This window comes from Pongo pygmaeus, chromosome 4, assembly GCF_028885625.2.
Source record: "Pongo pygmaeus isolate AG05252 chromosome 4, NHGRI_mPonPyg2-v2.0_pri, whole genome shotgun sequence".
Classification (NCBI taxonomy): domain Eukaryota; kingdom Metazoa; phylum Chordata; class Mammalia; order Primates; family Hominidae; genus Pongo; species Pongo pygmaeus.
In genome coordinates, this window is record NC_072377.2 from 14288783 (window position 1) to 14309730 (window position 20948).

The 20948-nt window shown below is 40.2% G+C and overlaps 1 protein-coding gene across 1 annotated transcript in view; it reads right to left on the reverse strand.

Annotated features, from left to right (window-relative positions):
* Positions 1–20948, reverse strand: part of DNAH5 (dynein axonemal heavy chain 5) — a 328461-nt gene that overhangs the window by 231052 nt on the left and 76461 nt on the right. The window contains exons 2-9 of the mRNA XM_063664667.1: positions 15524–15658; positions 12501–12585; positions 7635–7795; positions 6462–6683; positions 4935–5072; positions 3633–3809; positions 1574–1687; positions 781–888 (exon numbers count right to left, since the gene is read on the reverse strand). Of these exons, the coding sequence (XP_063520737.1) occupies positions 781–888; positions 1574–1687; positions 3633–3809; positions 4935–5072; positions 6462–6683; positions 7635–7795; positions 12501–12585; positions 15524–15658 (1140 nt within the window). The remainder of the gene's footprint in view (positions 1–780; positions 889–1573; positions 1688–3632; positions 3810–4934; positions 5073–6461; positions 6684–7634; positions 7796–12500; positions 12586–15523; positions 15659–20948) is intronic.

Below are 20948 nucleotides of genomic sequence, written 5' to 3' on the forward strand. Positions count from 1 at the left end.
ATCTACCTGAACTACCTGCATGAGAGAAGGTAAACGTTTCCCACTGAGCTCTTAAGGCTGGATGTCTTTATTCCCAGGAAGAATTGTGCTTCCTATTGCGTTAGTATTCAGAACACAAGTCTTGATGAGTCAAAAATTCTTCTATTTTAATACAACACTTAAGATTTTTGCTTTGATAATGAAAAAGTCATTTACTTCTTACAGACTGTTGAAAATGAGAATAGCAACAGTGCTTACCATAAACACTTACAAGTTAGGACATAAGGTTTAAGCATCGTTATGTTTTTTGGCAGAATCATTATAATTCCTTTATAGATTACTAGAACATTGCACGTGGCTTTTATTACCATGATTACTGTTCTAATAACACCAAGTAAACAACTGTGGCATCAAATAAATTTGGAACAGTGGCATATGAAATATGAAACAGGAGATAGCCAGTTAAATATAGCTTTTCTTAATTAAAATTTACCCAGTAGGAATACATGATGTGCTAAACCACATAGGGAAAGAAATTCTAAGAGTAATCTTTTTTCATTTGTATTATATAAATAATAAAATATTTATCATAATAATTACTTTGGGAAATAATGCTTTATGATTTGCTAGAATCAGCCTCTGACATAAATTTAACTCTATCTCTATTGATAGCCTAAGCCTTCTTAAAATTTTAAGATACATACATATTGAACTGAGCCAATGTGGTAATTTTTAATTATCAAAAAATTGATCATTGGCAAAGAAATATAAATGAACATGGACTCTACATCATGCACTTACCTTTACAAACAGAGATGTGATCTTCTCAGAGGTGTTATAGTAATGAGAGATACTATAGATCATTTTAATTGCATTTATAAGTGTAGGAATAGCATCCATCATGGATCGCTGAAAGATATCAAAGTTTTCAGAAAAAATTATCAAATTCAGCAAAATTCTAAGACTAACCATTCCATCTGCATTAAAATAAAATTTAAGAGATTTCTATTAAAGATTTAAAAATACTATCTAATGCTTTACATGAAAATAATATACGTAATATTAATTTTATTATTTTAGTCATATATGGTTAATCAAATTTTATTTCAGTGGAAGAAACATTGACCCGCTGTTAATGACAAGCAACAGCAAGTTAACTGTTAACTATTATTAAGGATAAACTGTTCATAACAGTTAATGTCGTAATAAGTAAAAGCAGGCACTTCCTAAAGCTAAAAGATTTTTTAAAAATCACCAGCTAATGACTTTTCCCACAATTCTTTGGGGTATACAGTTCAGAATGTCCTTTGCAATATTTAATGGAAAATGTAATATGCAATAAATGTTTTAAAATATAACATCTCATATACATCTTCAATAGATAGGAGATAGACTATTTAGAGAAAAAGATATAGAAATACAGATATCTGTATGTATGTGTGTATATACCTATATATATATAATTTTCTTGAAAATAAAGTTTCTAAGACCTTTCCAATGAACTGTAATATCGATGAACCAAAATTCAATATTCAATTCAGCTAGCGCAAAAAGGGTTATCTATAGACTGAAAGAGTAGAAATCCTTAACTCACAGGATCGCTGCTGTACAAAGGGTCACAACATTTTTCAAGTGTATACAAGTATTTCACATTGTCCTTTGCTTCATTAGTTGCATCAGTGATTCGAATATCCATCTCCCGCCAAGTCTAAGCACAATACGGAAAAGCAATTTTAATGCAATTATTAATAGAGGAACTTCCAACATAACTGCTGCTAAGAGTCACCACAAGTCCATTAGGCCAGACTTTCTGTGCATCTCACATAAAACTGAATCCAGAGGGGCGAGAGATATTGCTATGCTGGAAAGCAATTTAAAATTTTTGACTAAATGTTTTAAAGCATATCTTCCAGGGCTTCTCATATAAAATCTATGCCATGACTATCACAGAGCACCAGGAGGACAGCACCGCCCTTTAAACTCACACCTTTTCCCCTGCACTGGTTAGCAGACCCATTTGATACCACCCTTCCATATTTTCTATCTTTCCTCTATTCTAACCTTAACTCCCTTCCTATATCCTTATACATTTATCCATTAATGTAGTAATTGTTTATTATCTGCCAACCGTATGCCAGTACTGTGCTATGTATGAGCTAGGAACTTAGAAATGGAAATATAATCTAAAAGTGAGAGAAGTAAAAGGAAATTATTTAGCACGTCAATACATTCCATTGACTTCATGGAAGTCCGACTGATAGTATTACCGAACTGTATTGCAAGGCTCACCTCTGCTATTTCTTTGAGGAATAATATAAAGTAAATCTATAGCACGTTCATTGCAACAAATTATTACTGATTATTTAGATTATTTGCATGTATCAAAACACGCAAATAGCTAATAACACCCATGCAAATAGTTAACAAATAGTCTTTGCAGCACCAGTGCCAGGTGAGTTAGGCAGCCTCTATGATGGTCCCCAGTGATCCACAGACTCCCTGTATTCAAGCTCTTGTATTCATCCCTTCTCCTTGATCATGGGCTGAATCTAGTGACTTACTTCTAATAAGGAGAATATGGCTAAAGTGATGGGATGTCACTTCCAGAATTAATTTACATAAAGACTGTGGCTTCTAGGTTGGGTGCTCTCTTGCCCTCCCTCACTTGCTCCCTTTAAGGGAAGCCAGTTGCTATGTTCTAAGCTGCTCTACAGAGAGGCCCATGTGGGAAGGAACTGAAGGAAGCCTCTAGCCAACAGCCAGCAAGAAACTGAATCCAGCAACAACCAGATGAGTAAACTCAGAAGCAGATCTTCCCCGAGTTGAGCCCTAAGATGAACCCACATCACAGCTGCAGCCTCATGAGATACCCAGAGTTAGAGGCACCCAGCTAAGCTGCACCCAGATTCCTGGCCCACAGAGTGTGAGATTGAAATATTGGCTGTTTTTGTTTTTTGTTTTTTATTTTGGCAGAGTCTCACTCTGTCACCCAGGCTGGAGTGCAGTGGCACGACCTCGACTCACTGCAAACCTCCACCTCCTGGGTTCAAGCGATTCTTCTGCCTCAGCCTCCCAAGTAGCTGGGACTACAGGCACACGCCACTATGCCCAGCTAATTTTTGTGCTTTTTAAGAGATGGGGTTTCACCATATTGGCCAGGCTGGTCTCGAATTCCTGACCTTGTGATCCACCTGCCTCGGCATCCCAAAGTGCTGGGATTACAGGCATGAGCCACCACGCCTGGCCTATTGGCTGTTTTAAGCTGCTAAGTTTGGGGGTTGTTTTGCAATATAAAGCTAATATACAAGGACTAAAAAATAAATACAGATAGGGTGAGTTTTCATTATTATTATTTCTAGCTGGTCTGAAATCATAAAACATAGATATATATATAAACATGCTATCATGTTCTGTCTTAATTACATACAATGCCAATAACACATATACATACATGTACACCAGCTAACAAATGCCTTTCATTCAAAGACTATTTCCACAGCCTCCAAAGTGATATGAGGAAAGTATTATGTAATTTTAAATGTTTTTCATCAAGGTATAATAACATTTTTTGTTCCTAATCACTCTATGCCTTGAAAATATGCATAGAGAACTCTCATTCCCATTTCACAAGGCAAAATGAAATGGCTGACGACCTTCAGCAGTTTCGACTTGGCCGCCGCAAGCACTGCCAGCACAGCCTTCACATCCGGGCTTTTCAATTGTTCCAAAAGGTAGTTAAACTTGGAGAGTCTTTTTTTCCAGTGCTCCAGCTCCGCTCGTGGCCCAACGTCATCCGCTTCCTTCCGCAGCTGATTGTTTTCAGCAAGAACCTGCAAATGCGCGGGGAAAAACACGAGCCATTGCATGGGGCTGGAGATACTAAAGTTATACACAAGCAAAAAAAAAAAAAAGGAAATCAGTTATCCTATCTGGATCATGATATATTCGTATTCCATGTTTCCAATAACAACCTTTTACTCACTCAGCATGTATCCATTTTTAAAACTTCAACGAAAATTTCTTTGACTTGTTTTAACTGAAAACCACTTATGCTTTCCTCATTTGAAAACAGTTTATATTTTGGGGATTTTTTTAAGATTTTTAATTCGTACTTTTTTCTTTTATTGATGATTTTACATATTTATGGGGTACATGTGAGTATTTGTTATATGTGTAGAATGTGTCATGATCAGGTCAGAGTATTTGGGGTATCATCACCTTGAGTACTTATCATTTCTACGTGTGGGTAACATTTCAAGTCCTCTCTTCTAGGTATTAGATTGGTGCAAAAGTAATTAGCCATTGAAAGTAATGGCAAAAACCACAATTACTTTTGCACCAACCTAACACTTTGAAATATACAGTATACTGTTGCTAACTACAGTCACCCAATCTGCAATCGAAAACTACCTATTTAATGAGCTGTAATGAGCTTCTGAAGGCCTTGACCTCAGGAATTTTTCTTGGCTATTCATTTACTCTATAACCTTGGAGGAACATGGCCTTGTTAAACTGCATGGCTCAGGCTAGTGGATTTTAATTGTGCCTACTTTTTACTGTAATGTCCACCTTCATTCCTTCATTGAGGACTTTTCTGAATTTTTTTTTAAGGTGAAGTCTCAAGCTCCCTTTTGGAGGATATACTAAATTAGAAAACTCCTCATGCTTCTACAGGGGTTCTCTCCAAAGTAAATTAGACGTTGAGAAAAGAAACTGGCAAAGGGCAGCATTTGAGTGATATGAGTATATACAGCCATTTTCTTTCATTTCTTAGAATTCTTACTACCTCTTCTTAATTCATGACAGTAAATGAAAACCACATTGGACCTCTCACCTCCTCAAGGATTTACAGTAAAACTCTTAACAAATGGAATGTCGTATATTGATACACCTTCTTCCATTGTCTAGTGCAGTAATGTGGCACCTGAAATTGATGTTTGGTTTCTCAAAATTACCTGTTCTGTCTGTTTGATCCATACTTTCACGCAATTCTCTATTTTTCCCAAAGTCTCAGGGTTATTTGCTAGAGTCAAGTAGTCCGTAGGTTCCTTTAGGGTTGTCAGTTCAAGTATGTCACACTTTCGAAGGTTCACCTAATTAGAATGAAAATTAAATAATCAGATGATGCTTTTGTAAAACACACAGACCACGGGCCCTAAAACACACAGACCACGGGCCCTGTGTTTTCCACTTTGCTGCACTCTGACAGCGCTCTGGAAAGCCCACCAGGTAGCACATACCTCCTTTCCACTCCCACGTGCCTTTGTCCATGCTGCCCCCAGACTGATGGGACCTTCCAACACTTCCCTGTGATCCTACACACCCTCACAATTCAACCCAAAGCCCACTGCCCTCTCCCACTCAGAAAGAATGCCTCCTCCCACCTGGGGACCCATCCCATTTTGTTAATACTTTTATTGCAATTGAAGTGGACCCATATGAAAAAAACACTGCTTTTTTAGACAGAATGCCAACCATTTTATTTGGTCCAACCTGCATTTTGGTCTGCCCTCCATCACAGTTAATCACAAATATAATTCGAGTGTTAGCTGGAGTCATCCTGTGTCTGTCTGGATAAAATTTGCTTAACTCCCCCATTCCACATCCTTTGGAAAGCATAATGCCCCTTCCCCAATCCCAGCAGGATCAGCATTCCTGGGAGAGGAGGGCAGAGTGTCACACTGTCATCATGACCATAGGATCCATTTCCCTACCTGCCCCTACATGCCTGATCTGAGCTCTGTCATCTCTCTTATTCCCTTATCTTCTCTCTCTCTCCCTCTCCCTCTGTCTCTCTCTCTCTCTCTCTCTCTCGCTCTATCTTTATCTCTCTCTCACTCCCTCACACACACACACACACACACACACACACACACAAGTGTGCATCCATCAACCTCTGCCCCAAGTAATCACAAACACAGACTTATTATAAACAGCACAAATCATACAGAAACTAAATGTCACCTTTGCCAAAACTATTCTTAAAGGCCCTTTTGATCATTGGCTGAACCACAGGATCCAACTTGCTCTCTCCAAACATATCAATTCCTCTTTCCTTCTTCTGCTTCTTCAGGATCTCTTCCCACCTCCATCTGCCGCCCACCCCACCCGCCCCCCACCCCAAACACACACACACACACACACACACTTCGGTTCCAAATTCCTTTCATTCTAGGATGCACAGCAGTGCCACAAGAATTTCTGACTCTTGCCTTTGGAGTCGCTCATCTGACTGACTGAGTAAAGCCCTACACCACTGCCAGCTTTTTTATGGAACCCCTGAATGTGTTGATCATGACAAACTGTAGAAATTTAAATCTAATCACCACCACATCTTGAAGGAGCAATAAAATTGCCTACAAAAATTATTGAGAACTGCAACATAGAGGAATTAAGACCATCTAAGAGGAGCATTACACACTTATGTAGTGTGCTTGTTGACCACCTGATCATTTTTAAAGGAACAGCTTATTCGTCCTCACCTTCTCCTTCAAACTCTCCTGTGCACCCGACAGGACGTTCACAAAGCCTTCCAGGGAGCTCAAGAACTCCTGGCGAATGTTAGCTGCGTCCTGAAGGCCCTCGAGCTCGCCCCAGCCATGGCTCGTGGCTCTGAGAGCAGGAATGAAGATGTCCGACAGCAAACGTCTCACACTGTTCAGCAGGCCTCCATCTGCCGCATCTAACATGTTAAAACTCACCTCCTGGAAAACAAGCAAGAGATCTTTTACTGTAAAAATGATCCTCAAATGAAACACAGCTACTAAGTCATTTCTTAAATGTTGTCACTTTACCAAATACCCAATAAATTATTAGTTTGTGCCAGGTGTGGTGGCTCACACCTGTAATCCCAGCACTTTGGGAGGCTGAGGTGGGGGGATCACTTGAGGTCAGGTGTTCAAGACCAGCCTGGGCAACATGGTGAAACCCCATCTCTACTAAACATACAAAAATTAGCCTGGTGTGGTGGCGGGCACCTGTAATCCCAGCTACTCGGGAGGCTGAGGCAGGAGAATCGCTTGAATCCAGGAGGCAGAGGCTGCAGTGAGCCAAGATGGCACCACTGCACTCCAACCTGGGTGACAGAGCAAGACCCTGTCTCAAAAAAAAAAAAAAAAAAAAAAATTAGTTTGACAACCTGGTTAAGAAATAAGCTTTACACTATTCTAAATTGTAATCATCAAAATAAAAGCATGAAATAAATAGAACACCAGATGTTTACCAGTTTATTTGCTCCAAGAAGATAGCGCACCCATCACAGGGAAGGGGAAAACTTGTACAGATGCACTTTACTTTGCACAAAAAAATAAAGTTATATATCCGCTTTCAGAAATCTTATCTTAAATGTATAAAATTTGCCATTAAGTAAATTATGCATGGGGAATTCTTTAGAAAAAGAAAGCCCTCAATGTTATACACACACCCAGAAGGTTATATCAATTTGTGTTAATAAATTGAATATTAAGTCCTCTTACTCAAAAGATTTAAAGGGAATGTCCTCTTAATTTCTTGCTTTAAATTTTTAAAAAATACTTCTCTGAAAGTAGTTTTAGATACTGTAGTGAATACAATGATTGTCTCCACCAGAGGAATATTTGTGTGCAAGTTGTGTGTTTTTTGGTAATTCAGAGTAAACAATGGCTCTTGCCCCTTACCCGGTGGATGTTGTCAGGGGTGATGGCTTTGGAAGGGTCAGTCCTGATGAAGAACACACATACCCCAGTAAGAGCCACATCTTTTCCCTCGGTCACGAACACCTTAGGTTTTTTTATCTTTCCAGAAACAAGATTTACCCCTCCTAGAGAGCCAAGTTGTCCTACAAAAGCAAAATAATTTTAGTTTCACAAATGCTTTTTACAGTCCATGTGGTTGCCTTTGGAATGAAGTTTCCTTGTTAAAATATTGCCATTGTTGACTTGTCCATGTGCCTTGGGTGGGTCCACCTCTTGAACAATCTCTAGAATGAGCTCTACAAGGATCTTAAAAAATCTGTTTGATTCAAGATCATAGGTTCACTCCAAATTTGTTGTTTCAGGGGCAGTGAAAAAAGGGAAGGAGGACAAAGTATCTACTGGCATGTACTGTGTTCCAGACCCTCTGCTAGGTACCCTGTGTACATTATTAAAACTCACAACCTGGCTGGGTGCGGTGGCTCACACCTATAATCCCAGCACTTTGGGAGGCCGAGGCGGGCAGATCACCTGAGGTCAGGAGTTCAAGACCAGCCTGGCCAACGTGATGAAACCCTGTCTCTACTAAAAAAAAAAAAAAATTAGCTGGGCGTGGTCGCGGGTGCCTGTAATCCCAGCTACTTGGGAGGCTGAGGCAGGAGAATCACTTGGACCCAGGAGGCGGAGGTTGCAGTGGGCAGAGATCACGCCACTGCACTTCAGCCTGGGCAACAGAGTGAAACTCAGTCTCAAAAACAAAAACAAAAACAACTCTGAGGCAGCTGTGACATGTTCCAAGTCAAACAGCCAATAGGTGGCAGAGCCAAGGTCAAAAACCAGCTCTGACTACAAAACTCGGAACCCCCTTCTGCATGCTGTCCCTACTCTGTCATAGTCCGCATACCTGGTTATCTTTCAAATACTGCTGGAGTCAGAGTCTTGTAGAGGTAGGAACACTTAATGATTAACAGTGTGGGCTCTAGAGTCAGACTCTCAGAACTTCAATCTCAGGCTGTGCTCCCAGCCATGTGACCTTGGCAAGTTACTTTATCTTTCTGTGCCTCCATTTTCTCATATTCACATCTTAAAAATGAGAATAATATGGCCTGGCGCAGTGGCTCATGCTTGTAATCCCAGCACTTCAGGAGGCCAAGGCGGGTGAATCACCTAAGGTCGGGAGTTCGAGACCAGCCTGATGAACATGGAGAAACCCCTTCTCTACTAAAAATACAAAATTAGCCAGGCGTGGTGGCACATGCCTGTAATCCCAGCTACTTAGGAGGCTGAGGCAGGAGAATCGCTTGAACCCAGGAGATGGAGGTTGTGGTGAGCTGAGATCACACCATTGCACTCTAGCCTGAGCAACAAGAGTGAAACTCCGTCTCAAAAAAAAAAAAAAAAAAAGAATGATACTAGAACTTAGCATTTGAAACTGTTGTGAAAATGAACACACTGTGTAAAGACCTTAGAAAAGCACATAAGAATATAAGAATACTAGCCTGTGTAAGCATTATTATTATCAGTATTTGAACAGCCATCTTTGATTATCCAAGCATGTGGCTCATTGAGTAGATAATTTAAGTACATAGAATACACTCTGAGCTATTCCGTTGTGTTCTTACCTGCCCAAGAAATGTTTAGATCTCCAAATGGACTGGTAGCTCACTCAGGATCACTGGGGTGAGAGGATGGTGCTAATGGTGGACTTTGGGACGGGGAGTGGACCAGAAGTTTAATCCTAAAATCCTGGGATTGGAACCTCTTGGAGTAATCCTCTCTCAGGGATCTCCTCCCATGGTGCTAGACTAGAGACCTTGAATGGGGCTTGGACAGTGAACCCTCATTAAAGCTAAATAGAAGGTCAATCTCCCCCTCATTCAAAATTGCGTCCCACTCCTGGCTAGTATCACCTGGGTCTCATGAGTAATAAGATGTTAGGCAACAAGTTTCAACCGAGGCACCAAGGCATGATAGACATCAGAAAACAGAATTTCAAAGGAAAAAAAAAAATTCTGCAGAAATTTCAAAGCTGTTGTCCTAGAACTGATTAGACATCTTCTCCCAGGCCTCCATCAGAATGCAAAAGGGTCAAGAGCATGTAGACTAAGAAAGGATTTTGTGAGGACAGTTATGCTAACTAAGTATTAGTCCGTTTTCATGCTGCTGATGGAGACATACCTGAGACTAGGCAACTTACAAAAGAAAGAGGTTTGATTGGCCTTACAGTTCCACGTGGCTGGGGAAGCCTCACAATCATAGCAGAAGGCAAGGAGGAGCAAGTCACGTCTTACATGAATGGCAGCAGGCAAAGAGAGGATAAGACCCAAGCGAAACAGATTTCCCCTTATCAAACTATCAGATCTCGTGAGACGTATTCACTATCACCAGAACGGCACAGGAAAGACCCGCCCCCATAAGTCAATCACCTCCCACCAGGTTCCTACCAAGACACGTGGTAATTGTGGGAGTTACAATTCGAGATGAGATTTCGGTGGGGACACAGAGCCAAACCATATCATTCTATGCAAACGGTGAGGTTATAAAGTGTTCCTACTTTTACCTCAGGTCAAGAATGAGACTGCAACTGTCCCAGCTTGCCCAGGACAGGGGGGTTTCCTGGGATGCAGGACTTTCAGTGCTACAATCAGGACAGTCACTCCAGTCAATAAACAAGGTCTGCAACCCAACCACCCAAAGAGCTTGATTTATGTCTCCTGGAGTTTAGGAACAAAATGACTGGGATATGACACCTGACCAAGAAATCTAAGCATAGTGCTCAATAAGGCAGATAGAGAGAAACTGGACTGCACTGGGAGCTAACAGCATGACCATGGAGGGCAGGGACCTAGGAATCCAGGTGGGGGCCCTGCTGAAAAGAGCCAGACTGGAGCCACCTTAAATCCTACTCAAAAGGAGCACCTGAGGGAGGATGGGACAGAGTGAGCGAGACTGGTGGCTTACACTACCAAATTTCAGAGGCCATCATCAGGACAGCCTGTCACCTCGGGAGAACCCACCACCATGCCCACAAGAGCAAGGTAAGAGTGCAAGGTCAGCAGCTCATGACAGTGCCAGTCCAGTAAAAACTTTTCTGCCCCCCTTCCCTCTTACCTCTGCCCTGCCTCTGGCCTCACATCGTCAGCCACTTTAGTTAAGCTGATGTGGACAAGGGGTAGAAGACGAAGGTAGGGAGAAAAGCACGTGGTCCTCCCTCTTCTCCTACTCAGAAGTTCAACCTTCAGAGAAATGGGAGGCTCAAGGATGAGGAGGGAAGAATATTTTGCTTTCTATCAACTGGACAGTTTTTCTTTTTGAGTTGAGGTTGTGTTTGTAATTTGAAATGACTATAGAAATTTTTGTAATCTAAGAACGTCCAGGTAAGTTATGGGATTGCCTGCATTCTAATCCAAGTTCAGAAGAAGGACTATCACCAGTGAGATTTAAAGGTTAAACTTGCTTTTATGTTTACATCCTACGAACACTTCTTGGTCCAAGTAAAATTTATACAGAAGGCCAGTTTCATCCAGTGCTCCGTTCATGGATAAACTTGATCTTTCATTTGAGCTTATGTTTTGCAATCTCGTGTAGAAACCAAACCTTCTATCTCTTGATTTTTCACTTAAAATGTAATAAGCTTTCTAAGCACAAAATATCAAATTGACAGCTTTGAGAAAATGCCAGTTCGAATTTGCATGCATAATTTCTTCAGTTTTTAAACAAAGAAGTATAGTCTTACTATATGCCAAGAGCAATAACTATTTTCCCTTTTATCAAATGGGTCATAAAAAGGATGTATATAATATTTTTAATATATTAAATAATACATTTAATCAGATATTAACTTATGTTCCTATTTAGGCCTTTAAAATTACATTAATCCACTTAAAAGTAGAATAGACTATGCCAGTTGAATCCATAGAAAGAATTGCAAATTTGGGCCAGGCACGGTGGCTCACGCCTATATCCTAGCACTTTGGGAAGCCGAGGCAGGTGGATCACAAGGTCGAGAGATCGAGACCATCCTAGCCAACATGCCGAAACCCCGTCTCTACTGAAAATACAAAAATTAGCTGGGCGTGGTGGCGCGCACCTCTAGTCCCAGCTACAGGCTGGGACTGTACTTTAGGAGGCTGAGGCAGGAGAACTGCTTGAACCCCGGGGGGTAGAGGTTGCAGGGAGCCAAGATCACACCACTGCACTCCAGTCTGGTGACAGAGCGAGACTGTCTCAAAAAATAATAATAATAAATAACAACAACAAAAAAAGATTTGCAAATTTTTCAAAAATGAGAATGATGAAACCTGTCATCCAATATTACTTATTTAAAGCAGAGTCAGTAGAAAATAAACACAATGTGATATCTAACTAAAAAGGGGTGTTACACATACTGGCAATAATTCCTATGTTAAAAAGAAATAATGCCTATATACATGTGAAACAGGTGCCCATTGTAAGTTCTAGAACAGGTGCCCATTGTAAGTTCTAGAACATAAGTTCTAGAACATAAAACACAGAATGAACTAGAATATAAGAAAAGGAAGTCAAACGTAATCTACTTTATTATCTTCATTGCTAGCACAGCCTGACAAGGAAAACAAAATATCTCCAATAAGTTAGAACAACCAGGCTAAATACCAACTGTAACCTGTCCTCCATCCTTGAGGTGAAACAGAACTTCTTCCACAGGGCCACAGCCACACACTAATGGTTTCCCACATGGACCCACACACACACCTCCCTCCCGCCCGCAAGGTGAAACAGGTCCGTTCTCACAGTGGCTTTCTTCTTCAAGCTACCCTCAGATAAATCTAATAACACATTTCTGGGTTATGTCACATCAAATTCAGATACCTGTTTCTGCTTCCTGCACATCTTGATAGTAAAACATGAGGTGTCGGAGACCTCCAACAGCAAAAAGTTGATCAATTCTTTCAATCTGGGAAAAAGAAAAAGGCAAGATAATGATTTTCAATCCAAATTAGAAACTGCACTTAAATCAGCATTAATAATCTAAAAAAGGAAAATTTACTGTCATCTTTCTTATTCAAACAGGACTGCATCTAATGTATCCTATAAAAAAGGGAGCATTTATATCAAAAGAATAAATGTCTCACCACAGTAAAGGCTCTGTTCAAAAAAGTAATTTCATGAATCATAGAAATATTTGCTACTTATGCACATTTGAAAAGCATTGTCCATCCATATTCGCAAATTCCCTAAAGTGTTGAGCTGTTGAAGGGAGATTTAAATAGAGATCAACTGCAGATAAGCTTCAGTCAACTGCAGATAAGCAAGAACAAACCTTTCAAAACTTAGTCTAACACTCTAGAGATAATTAATATTAAATTGCAATAATCACAAAAACTGTCATGAGAACATATCTGACTATGAACACACCTTCCAGTAGCAACCTGGCACTAAGCTGGGACTAAGAGTCCCATCCCTGAGGCTCACTATAAGTCTACAAGTCTAAAAAATGGTCTGCTACCAACAGAAACACTTCTTTTAAATAGACAATAGCACAGTTTGGAATTCATATGAAAACAAAAAGATAAAATCCACACGCCCTTTAAGCATTAGGATGGCTACCACCAAAAAACAGAAAACAGCAAGTGCTGGTGAGGATGTGGAGAAACTGGAACCCTTGAGCACTATTGGTGGGAATGTAAATGGTGCAGCCGTTGTGGAAAACAGTATGAAGGCTCCTTAAAAAACTAAAAATAGAATTGCCACATGATCCAGGAACTCCACTTCTGGGTATATATCCCAAAGAATTGAAAGCGGAGTCTCAAAGAGATATTTGTATACCCGTGTTCATAGCAGCATTACTCACAATAGCTTCCACAAAAGATGAAAGTGACAGATAAAGCGATAAACAAAATGTGGTATACATATACAAGGGAATATAATCCAGCCTTAACAAGGAGGGGAATCCTGGCACATGCTACAACATGGATGAACCTTGCAAACTTTACACTAAGTGAAATAAGACAATCACAAAAAGACGAACACTGCATGACTCCATTTGTGTGAGGTACCTATGGAATAGTCCAATTCCTAGAGACAAAAAGTAGAATGAGGGGGTTGCCAGGGGCTGGAGGGAAGGAGGACTGTGGAGTGGTAGTTTAATGGGTACAGAGTTTCTGTTTTTGTAACAAAAAGCATTCTGAAGATTTGTTGCACAGTAATGTGAATGTACTTAACACTGATGAACTGTACACTTAAAATGGTTAAGATGGTGAATTGTATGTGATGTGTATTTACTACATCTTAAAATAATGTTTTTAAAGGATAAAATATAGCCTGAACAATTAAATGTGAAAAATAAGTCCCCTTCAATTTCCACCACGATTGAAGATGCCACAGGGAAGAGGAGGAAGGACTCCCCAAGATTCAATTCCAGGCCAAGAATGCAGTGAAGGGCATGCTTCCATCACAGTCAGTATTGAAGCTCCTATCCCTCCTATCTGTGCTTGAAAGCCTGAGCCAGATGCTTTCTTTAAACCGCCATTTCTGACATTCCTGGGTTCTGACCTTGCCATAGGAGTTTAACCTGGGATCCCTACAGAGCTGAACTTTTGCCTGCTTCTTCCCCTTGCATATTCCCAAATCCAGATGTCTGAATTGGGAAGCAGGGTGGAGTAAAGCACTTCACCTCTGGAACAATCTCCCCAACTGGACCTCTCTGCTTTTATGCCTCCATATTCTGGGAATAATATTACCTACCTCCTGGTATTATCAAGATGGAAATGAAATCATGTATGAAAGGGACTGAGAATAGGGACTGACACATGGTAAACATTCAATAAGTGTCAGCTATGAGGAGAAGGAGAAAGAGGAGAAGCACATTTCCACAGTTCCCACTTGATCCATCCTGTAGTTTACCCATTTTCGTGTTACCCATTCTTAATTGTTCCCCAACTCCTACTAACCCCACCAGAGTAGCCCAGCAGGAAGGAATGAAGCCAGTGGTGTGCCGCAGATGGCTCGTACTGGCCCAGGATATCCAATGGATCACAACTCTTTCCAACTCAGCATTTCGTAACATGATGATAGTAGTTTAGAACCAGCCATTGTGGGAGTATTTACACCACAGAAATTAGCAGATGCTCAAACTAGTACCTCCCTGTCTACTTCCTCCAACCTTGCCCAAAGCCAGTTGTTAAAATTTACAAGCCTACCACTGAAAAGAGTTCCCAACGGTGTGGCACCCTGTCAACAGAAAGGGCTTGCCTTCTTCCTTTTTTTTCCCTAATGTCTAATTAGTTTCTTTAAAAAATCTTCAGGAATCATCACAGGGCTGCTTATATGCTTTTCTCACTGCCCAGGAAATTATATCTTCCCATATTTTGGCCTTCCCCAACCAAGGTCAAACACAAAGCAAATCACACCCCCAGTTTTAAAGAAAAATTGTAGCAGAAGATGGGAACCAAAGCAAGCAGGTTAGGAACAAAAGAAAGCAGGTTCAGCTGCCAAACCAAAGTGAAAGCCAGAAAATCATGGCACAAATCCAGCGCCTAGAACAGGGGAAATGCACAAAAGACGAATTGGCAACTTGAGAGGAGATTCTGTTCCCCGGCTTTAGTTTCCAAAATGGCATGAGAGCCCAGCTTCACTGGATGTAGACAGATGCAGACAATGCCGTCAGAATCACGGAACTCAAATGACAATTGTAAGTGCCCCTATTCAACCTGGAGAGCTGGAGAGCCTTAAGCTCATTCTGCAAGCACGAGCAAAGAATCAGAATGGAGCCCTGTCCACGTTACGACAGGCACCTCCCTCTGGGCACAGCATGGGATCCTGCCACAGGACTGTGTCAACAGACCATCTGTGCCCTCCATAATCAAGTCAGTGAGAAGTGAAACGCATCCCACCTGATTCCCTTCAAGAATGGCATCCTCCACTTCGGTTTTGTCCAGGTCCAAACAGGAAGCCACAATTGCAAATAAGTAGTTATGCCTCCCATCCAAAAGAGCCCGCTTGGCTTCCTTCTCTTCCTTCAGTCTTTGCTAAAAGAAAAGAATAAAAATGTTACATGGAAACTGCTGTTCTCAAGTGGATTCATTTTGTAATAATTTCATACAATTGTTGTTTTTTCAAGTCTTAGGTATCCAGATAACAGACAACTTAATGGTACCAATTTTTATGTACTATCTTCTATTTTTAGAAATAATTTATTTCTCTTATGAAAATAAAGCATGCTCATTGTTGTGAAATTGCGTAATACAAAGAAGCCAAAAGAGAGAAAAATCATCTGCCATCTAGAAATTATTATTGTTAACATTTTGTTCTAAATCTTTACACACTTATTTCTATGCGTATATAAGCATTCAACAGAATACCAAAAAAAGAGATCTCCATTTTTGTAAACATTTTCCTAAGCCATTAAAGTAATATTTTTTTACAGTATCTCCTATCTTTATTGTTTATCTACAGCTACATATTTGGTCTTGAAATTAACTTCTGAATACCATTGCTTGCTCTTTAACTATCAATTGTTAATTATGAGAATAAGGCATGCTTAATGTAACCGATGTTGGCAGTTTGAAGCATGTCTTTCCTTATACTGTATGATCATACAATCCTATTCAAACATATGCACACACCTATATTTACATCATACTATAAAATGTTTTCATGCATTTCTCCCTTAACAATACATCACGGACTTCTTTCTAGTTTAATACAGACTATTCCATCCTGTGTAATAGCTGCAAAAATATTCAGTATGAATGTACCATACTTTATTCAACTATTTTGACACCGGTAGACATTCAGCTTCCCATTCATTCTTGGAATAATACATTACCTTTAATGCCAACCAGTAACTCCCACTGGGAAGAAGAAAAGTGGCCCCTCTGGATCCCTTCTTTTAATCAACAAACATTTGTTAAACCCCTAATATGTGCCAGCACTGAAGAGGCTAACACTACCTGGTAACCTCAGAAAAGCTCATGGCCTGGCTGACAGGATGTGAGCTGAAAGTTTAAATATGACAGATGGCATGGCAGTTGCCACAGGGGCATCAGATTTATGGGCCTCCAAATGCAGGGGCATTTATGGGTCTACAGAGAAGGAGCAAAAAGAAGGGTCTCCCACTCTAGCCTGGAGTTGATAAGGGGTAGGGGTGGGAATGACAAGACAGCTTTCAGGAGGAGGTGGCTGAAGCCTAGCATTGAAGGAGGGTTGGTCATACTCCTAGGACAGTCGCCTTTCTGCATACACAAAGGCTGAGAGGCACACGAAAGCACATTCTGAAAACCACAAGGTAGCCAGGATGCATGAACTAAAAAGGACTGGGAAAACACAATAGGAAATGAGAAAAAAGTCAGACCATAAATATTTTCTGAACCACATTACAAAGTTTAACTGTTATGTGAAATCCACGGAGAATCACTCATGAGTTTCAAATCAAGAGAGATAGGTGTTTAGCTGTCTGTGCAACACTGAAAAATCCATCATTGTGGCAGTAGTGTGGAAAGTAGGCTGGCGTGATGCATGCCCAGAGGCAGTCAGGTGGGTGATGGTGGCATTCCCAGACACTGGATTCATCAAGAGGAACAGGTTGAAGCAACACAATCATAAGTTCAGCTTTTGGATGTGTAAGATTTTGAGGTGACTCAATACACAGGTGGACGAGGCAGACAGGCCACTGGAAATGTTCAAGGGGAAATTGCATTGCAGATACAGATAACATGCAGGTTCTCAATTCAGCACAATGACTTTATGAGACAGACCATTCTTGTTATGAGGGGCAGTCCTGTGCAATGTGAGGTTTTAGCAGTGCCTTTGGTCTCTAACTTCTAGGTCCCAGTAGCCTCCACCACCAACTCCTGGGAATAAAAAATGTCTCCAGACATTGCCAAATGGCCCCTGTGGGACAAAATAACTTCTCCTGTTCAGAACCACTGATATGATACAGACAAATATATAGATATAGACACAGGCACATATAGACATAGACATAGAGAAGATGGTCAATATAAAAGCTACAATGTCAAATCAGTGTGAAAACAATGTAGTACCTGTTGGAGTTGTGCAGTACAGAACCTGCAAAAGTACACATCAACAGCTTTTTAAACCAGCAGGTGGTATGTGCATTCAATAAATATTTGTCAAATGAATGAATAAATCAAAGTTTAAACCATGAGTGCAGATATGATTTTCTAACAAACATATTGAAATGAAAACACACAAAAAAGTGAAAAAAATTGGGGACCACCAGTATCCCAGGAGCAAGGAGAAAAAGAAGTGCAAATAAAGAAAGCTAAGGATGAGGTTGGGCACAGTGGCTCATGCCTGTAATCCCAGCACTTTGGGAGGCTGAGGCGGGTGGATCACCTGAGGTCAGGAGTTCAAGACCAGCCTGGCCAACACGGCAAAACCCTGTCTCTACTAAAATACAAAAATTAGCCAGGCATGGTGGCACGTGCCTGTAATCCCAGCTACTTGGGAGGATGAGGCAGGAGAATCACTTGAACCCAAGAAGCAGAGGTTGCAGTGAGCCAAGATTGCGCCATTGCACTCCAGCCTGGGTGACAGAGTGAGACTCCACCTCAAAACAAAAAAAAAAAAAAAAAAAAAAAAACTAAGGATGAATGTGCAAAGAGATAGAAAGGAAACCAAGAAACCGTAGTATCAATAAATCATGGAGAGTGACCAATAGCAACAATGCTATACAGGATTGGTTGGGTTAATTAGGATATCTTTAGGGATTGTGTTTACAGGATGGTTGCTTCTCACAGCTTTTTGCAGTGTGACTGTGCCACTAACCTGTCAAGAAATAGACTGTATTTCCCCTCCCCTTGAATTTGGCTAGCCCTATGGCCAGTTTTCACCAAAAAAAATCTGAGGGTAAATGAGATGGGACTTCCTAGGCTAGTTCTTAAGAGATCTTCACCTTCTGCCTTTGCACTTAGAATGTTGCCTTAGAACTCAGCCACGTAGGCAGACCACATGGAGGAGAACAAAACCTTCTGGTCAATGGCACCATCTGACCTTCTAGCTGACCCCAGCACCAACTTTCAGCCATTTGAGTAAGCTGTCTTGGATGTTCCAACCTAAGTTTCCCCTACAGATGACAGCAAGCCAGCCAATGGCACCTGCAGAAGAACCACCCAGCAGAGCCCAGTCACTCACAGAATCAAGAGAGATAACAGATGATTGTTTCTGTTTTAGGCCCTTAAGTTTTGGTTTGGTTTGTAATGCAAAAATAAATAATAGAGTAATTTTGTTAGAATAATTTCATTGGTTGGACAGAAATAAATATAGACTTGAGAAAAGGATGACTGGGAAAAGAGAAATATAAAAATGCTGAATATAAACTACTTTTTCCAGAAACTTGACTATAAGGGAATAGGGTGTGGTAGTAATAGAGAGGAAAACTTAGAGTCAAGAAAGAATTTTTTAAGGTACAAAAGACTTATGGAAAAGTAAAGATGAAAAAGTTGGAGATTTCAGAGCAATTCAAAGGTTATTGCTAAACCTATATAATTGACATACATTTCTCTGAACTTGAAGGACTACCTATCTGAGAGACAACTTTGCTGGGGAGGTGGCAAGAGGCAGGATTCAGGTTTAAAAAATAGATAATCTACCTGTTTTCTCACCATTTCTTTAAAAAGGAACATGTTAGTTCATTCCATAAACATCAAATAAAAGTACAGTTAAAACTTTTTTCAAAAGTCACTAAAGCCAGGAAGATGTCCTGTTGTTTTGAATTGTTTTCTGCCTTCCTGGCAGGGAGAAATAAAAGACTTTTCTCTAAGTGATCACTCTAAGTTTGTGCTAAATATCTTTAGTGGCTTGAGAACTCAGAGGTCAACCGGGGAGCCAGGAATTCAGCAACAACACAAAGAGATGGCAAATGCTTGGTAGCCAAAAATAAAAATAAAAGAAGTAGACAGCCAGAAGATTCAAGATGTAAAGGAACCGAGGGCTTCCAAAGAGCACAGAGATTTAAAAAAGATTCTTCCATGGCAAGGAACTGAGGGCTTCCAAAGAACACAGAGATTTAAATAAGATTCTCCCATGGCAACACATTACTTCATAACCCAATTGTTTCTGATTCCAGAGGAAAAAATATTCTAATGAAAAAGAGGGAAATCACTCCCTAAAATAGAACACTAATTATTCTATTTTTACTTAAATATCACAGGAGAAAGAAACTTCCAAAGCAGCTTTATTTATACAAAGCTAATTATTGACATATTTTTAAGTAAATGTTTTCGGAAGTTATTTAATATATTTAAAAGCATGTTAAGACTTGAATATATTTTCTTATTTAAACTGATTGTTCTATTGCCTGAAGACAAGTAATATGAAGTCAATCCTAGTGTCATATAGATGAAAGGCCACAGTGTTTATCAATCTCAACTTTCATTGCCCTACACTAAGGTATCCTGGGAATATTGAGATTGTTTTTTAACTACCATAAAAAAGTCAATAATGTCAAACAAATATTTAGTAATTAGAACAGTGCACTGTCAATCCACAAACCTAACCCTGCAGCTTTCTGGCTGCTAAGGAACTCCAGCAACAAGCAGTCAGGTGACTAGTTCTTTGGGGGTTGGCTTGTCCTACTGGCCTTTGAAACACCTGGACACTTGGAAAGTGAAGGCAGAGAGGGATTAAGAAGGCAGGAAGTAAACTATGTCAAGACTTTTCTGGAGTCCTATTAAAATTGTTTTGCATTGCATGAACAAGCATCAATGGATAGGGGTGGGGAGCATGGCCAGAAACCTACTCAATGTCCAAGGAAATCTAGAGCAGTATTAAAACATTGTGGCAATTTGTGATATGTTATTACTGCCTTAGAATGGGAGAGTGGCTAATGTACTACCTCACAAGAAAGGAGCTCTACTTCCCAGGTGGCCAATCCCCCATAGACAAAGGAGCACTGATGTCAGAATGAGGTGGTAGGTTCTAGTTCCAGCTCTGATACTAATAGCAAGACCTCACACCTTTCATTTAACCTCTCCAGGCCACAATTTCCTCAACTACAAAACGAAAGTGTTGGACCAGGTGACAGTCAAGGTTCATTCCTCCTCCAATATGTGGACTACTTCTCATAACTTCAGACGTCTATACAATCTACAGACTCAAAATTTTAAAATACAAATCCTAATGAATACCCCAAAAAGCTCTGACTGTCTCAAAACTAATCTATCCATCTGATGTTTAAAAAATACTAACGTTTGCCTTTAACTCTGTAGAACCAAAGTCCAAGTCTGCATGTTTATATACACAAACTGTGTATAAACTACATACATGATCAGTCTTTCATTTTGTCTCTAGGCT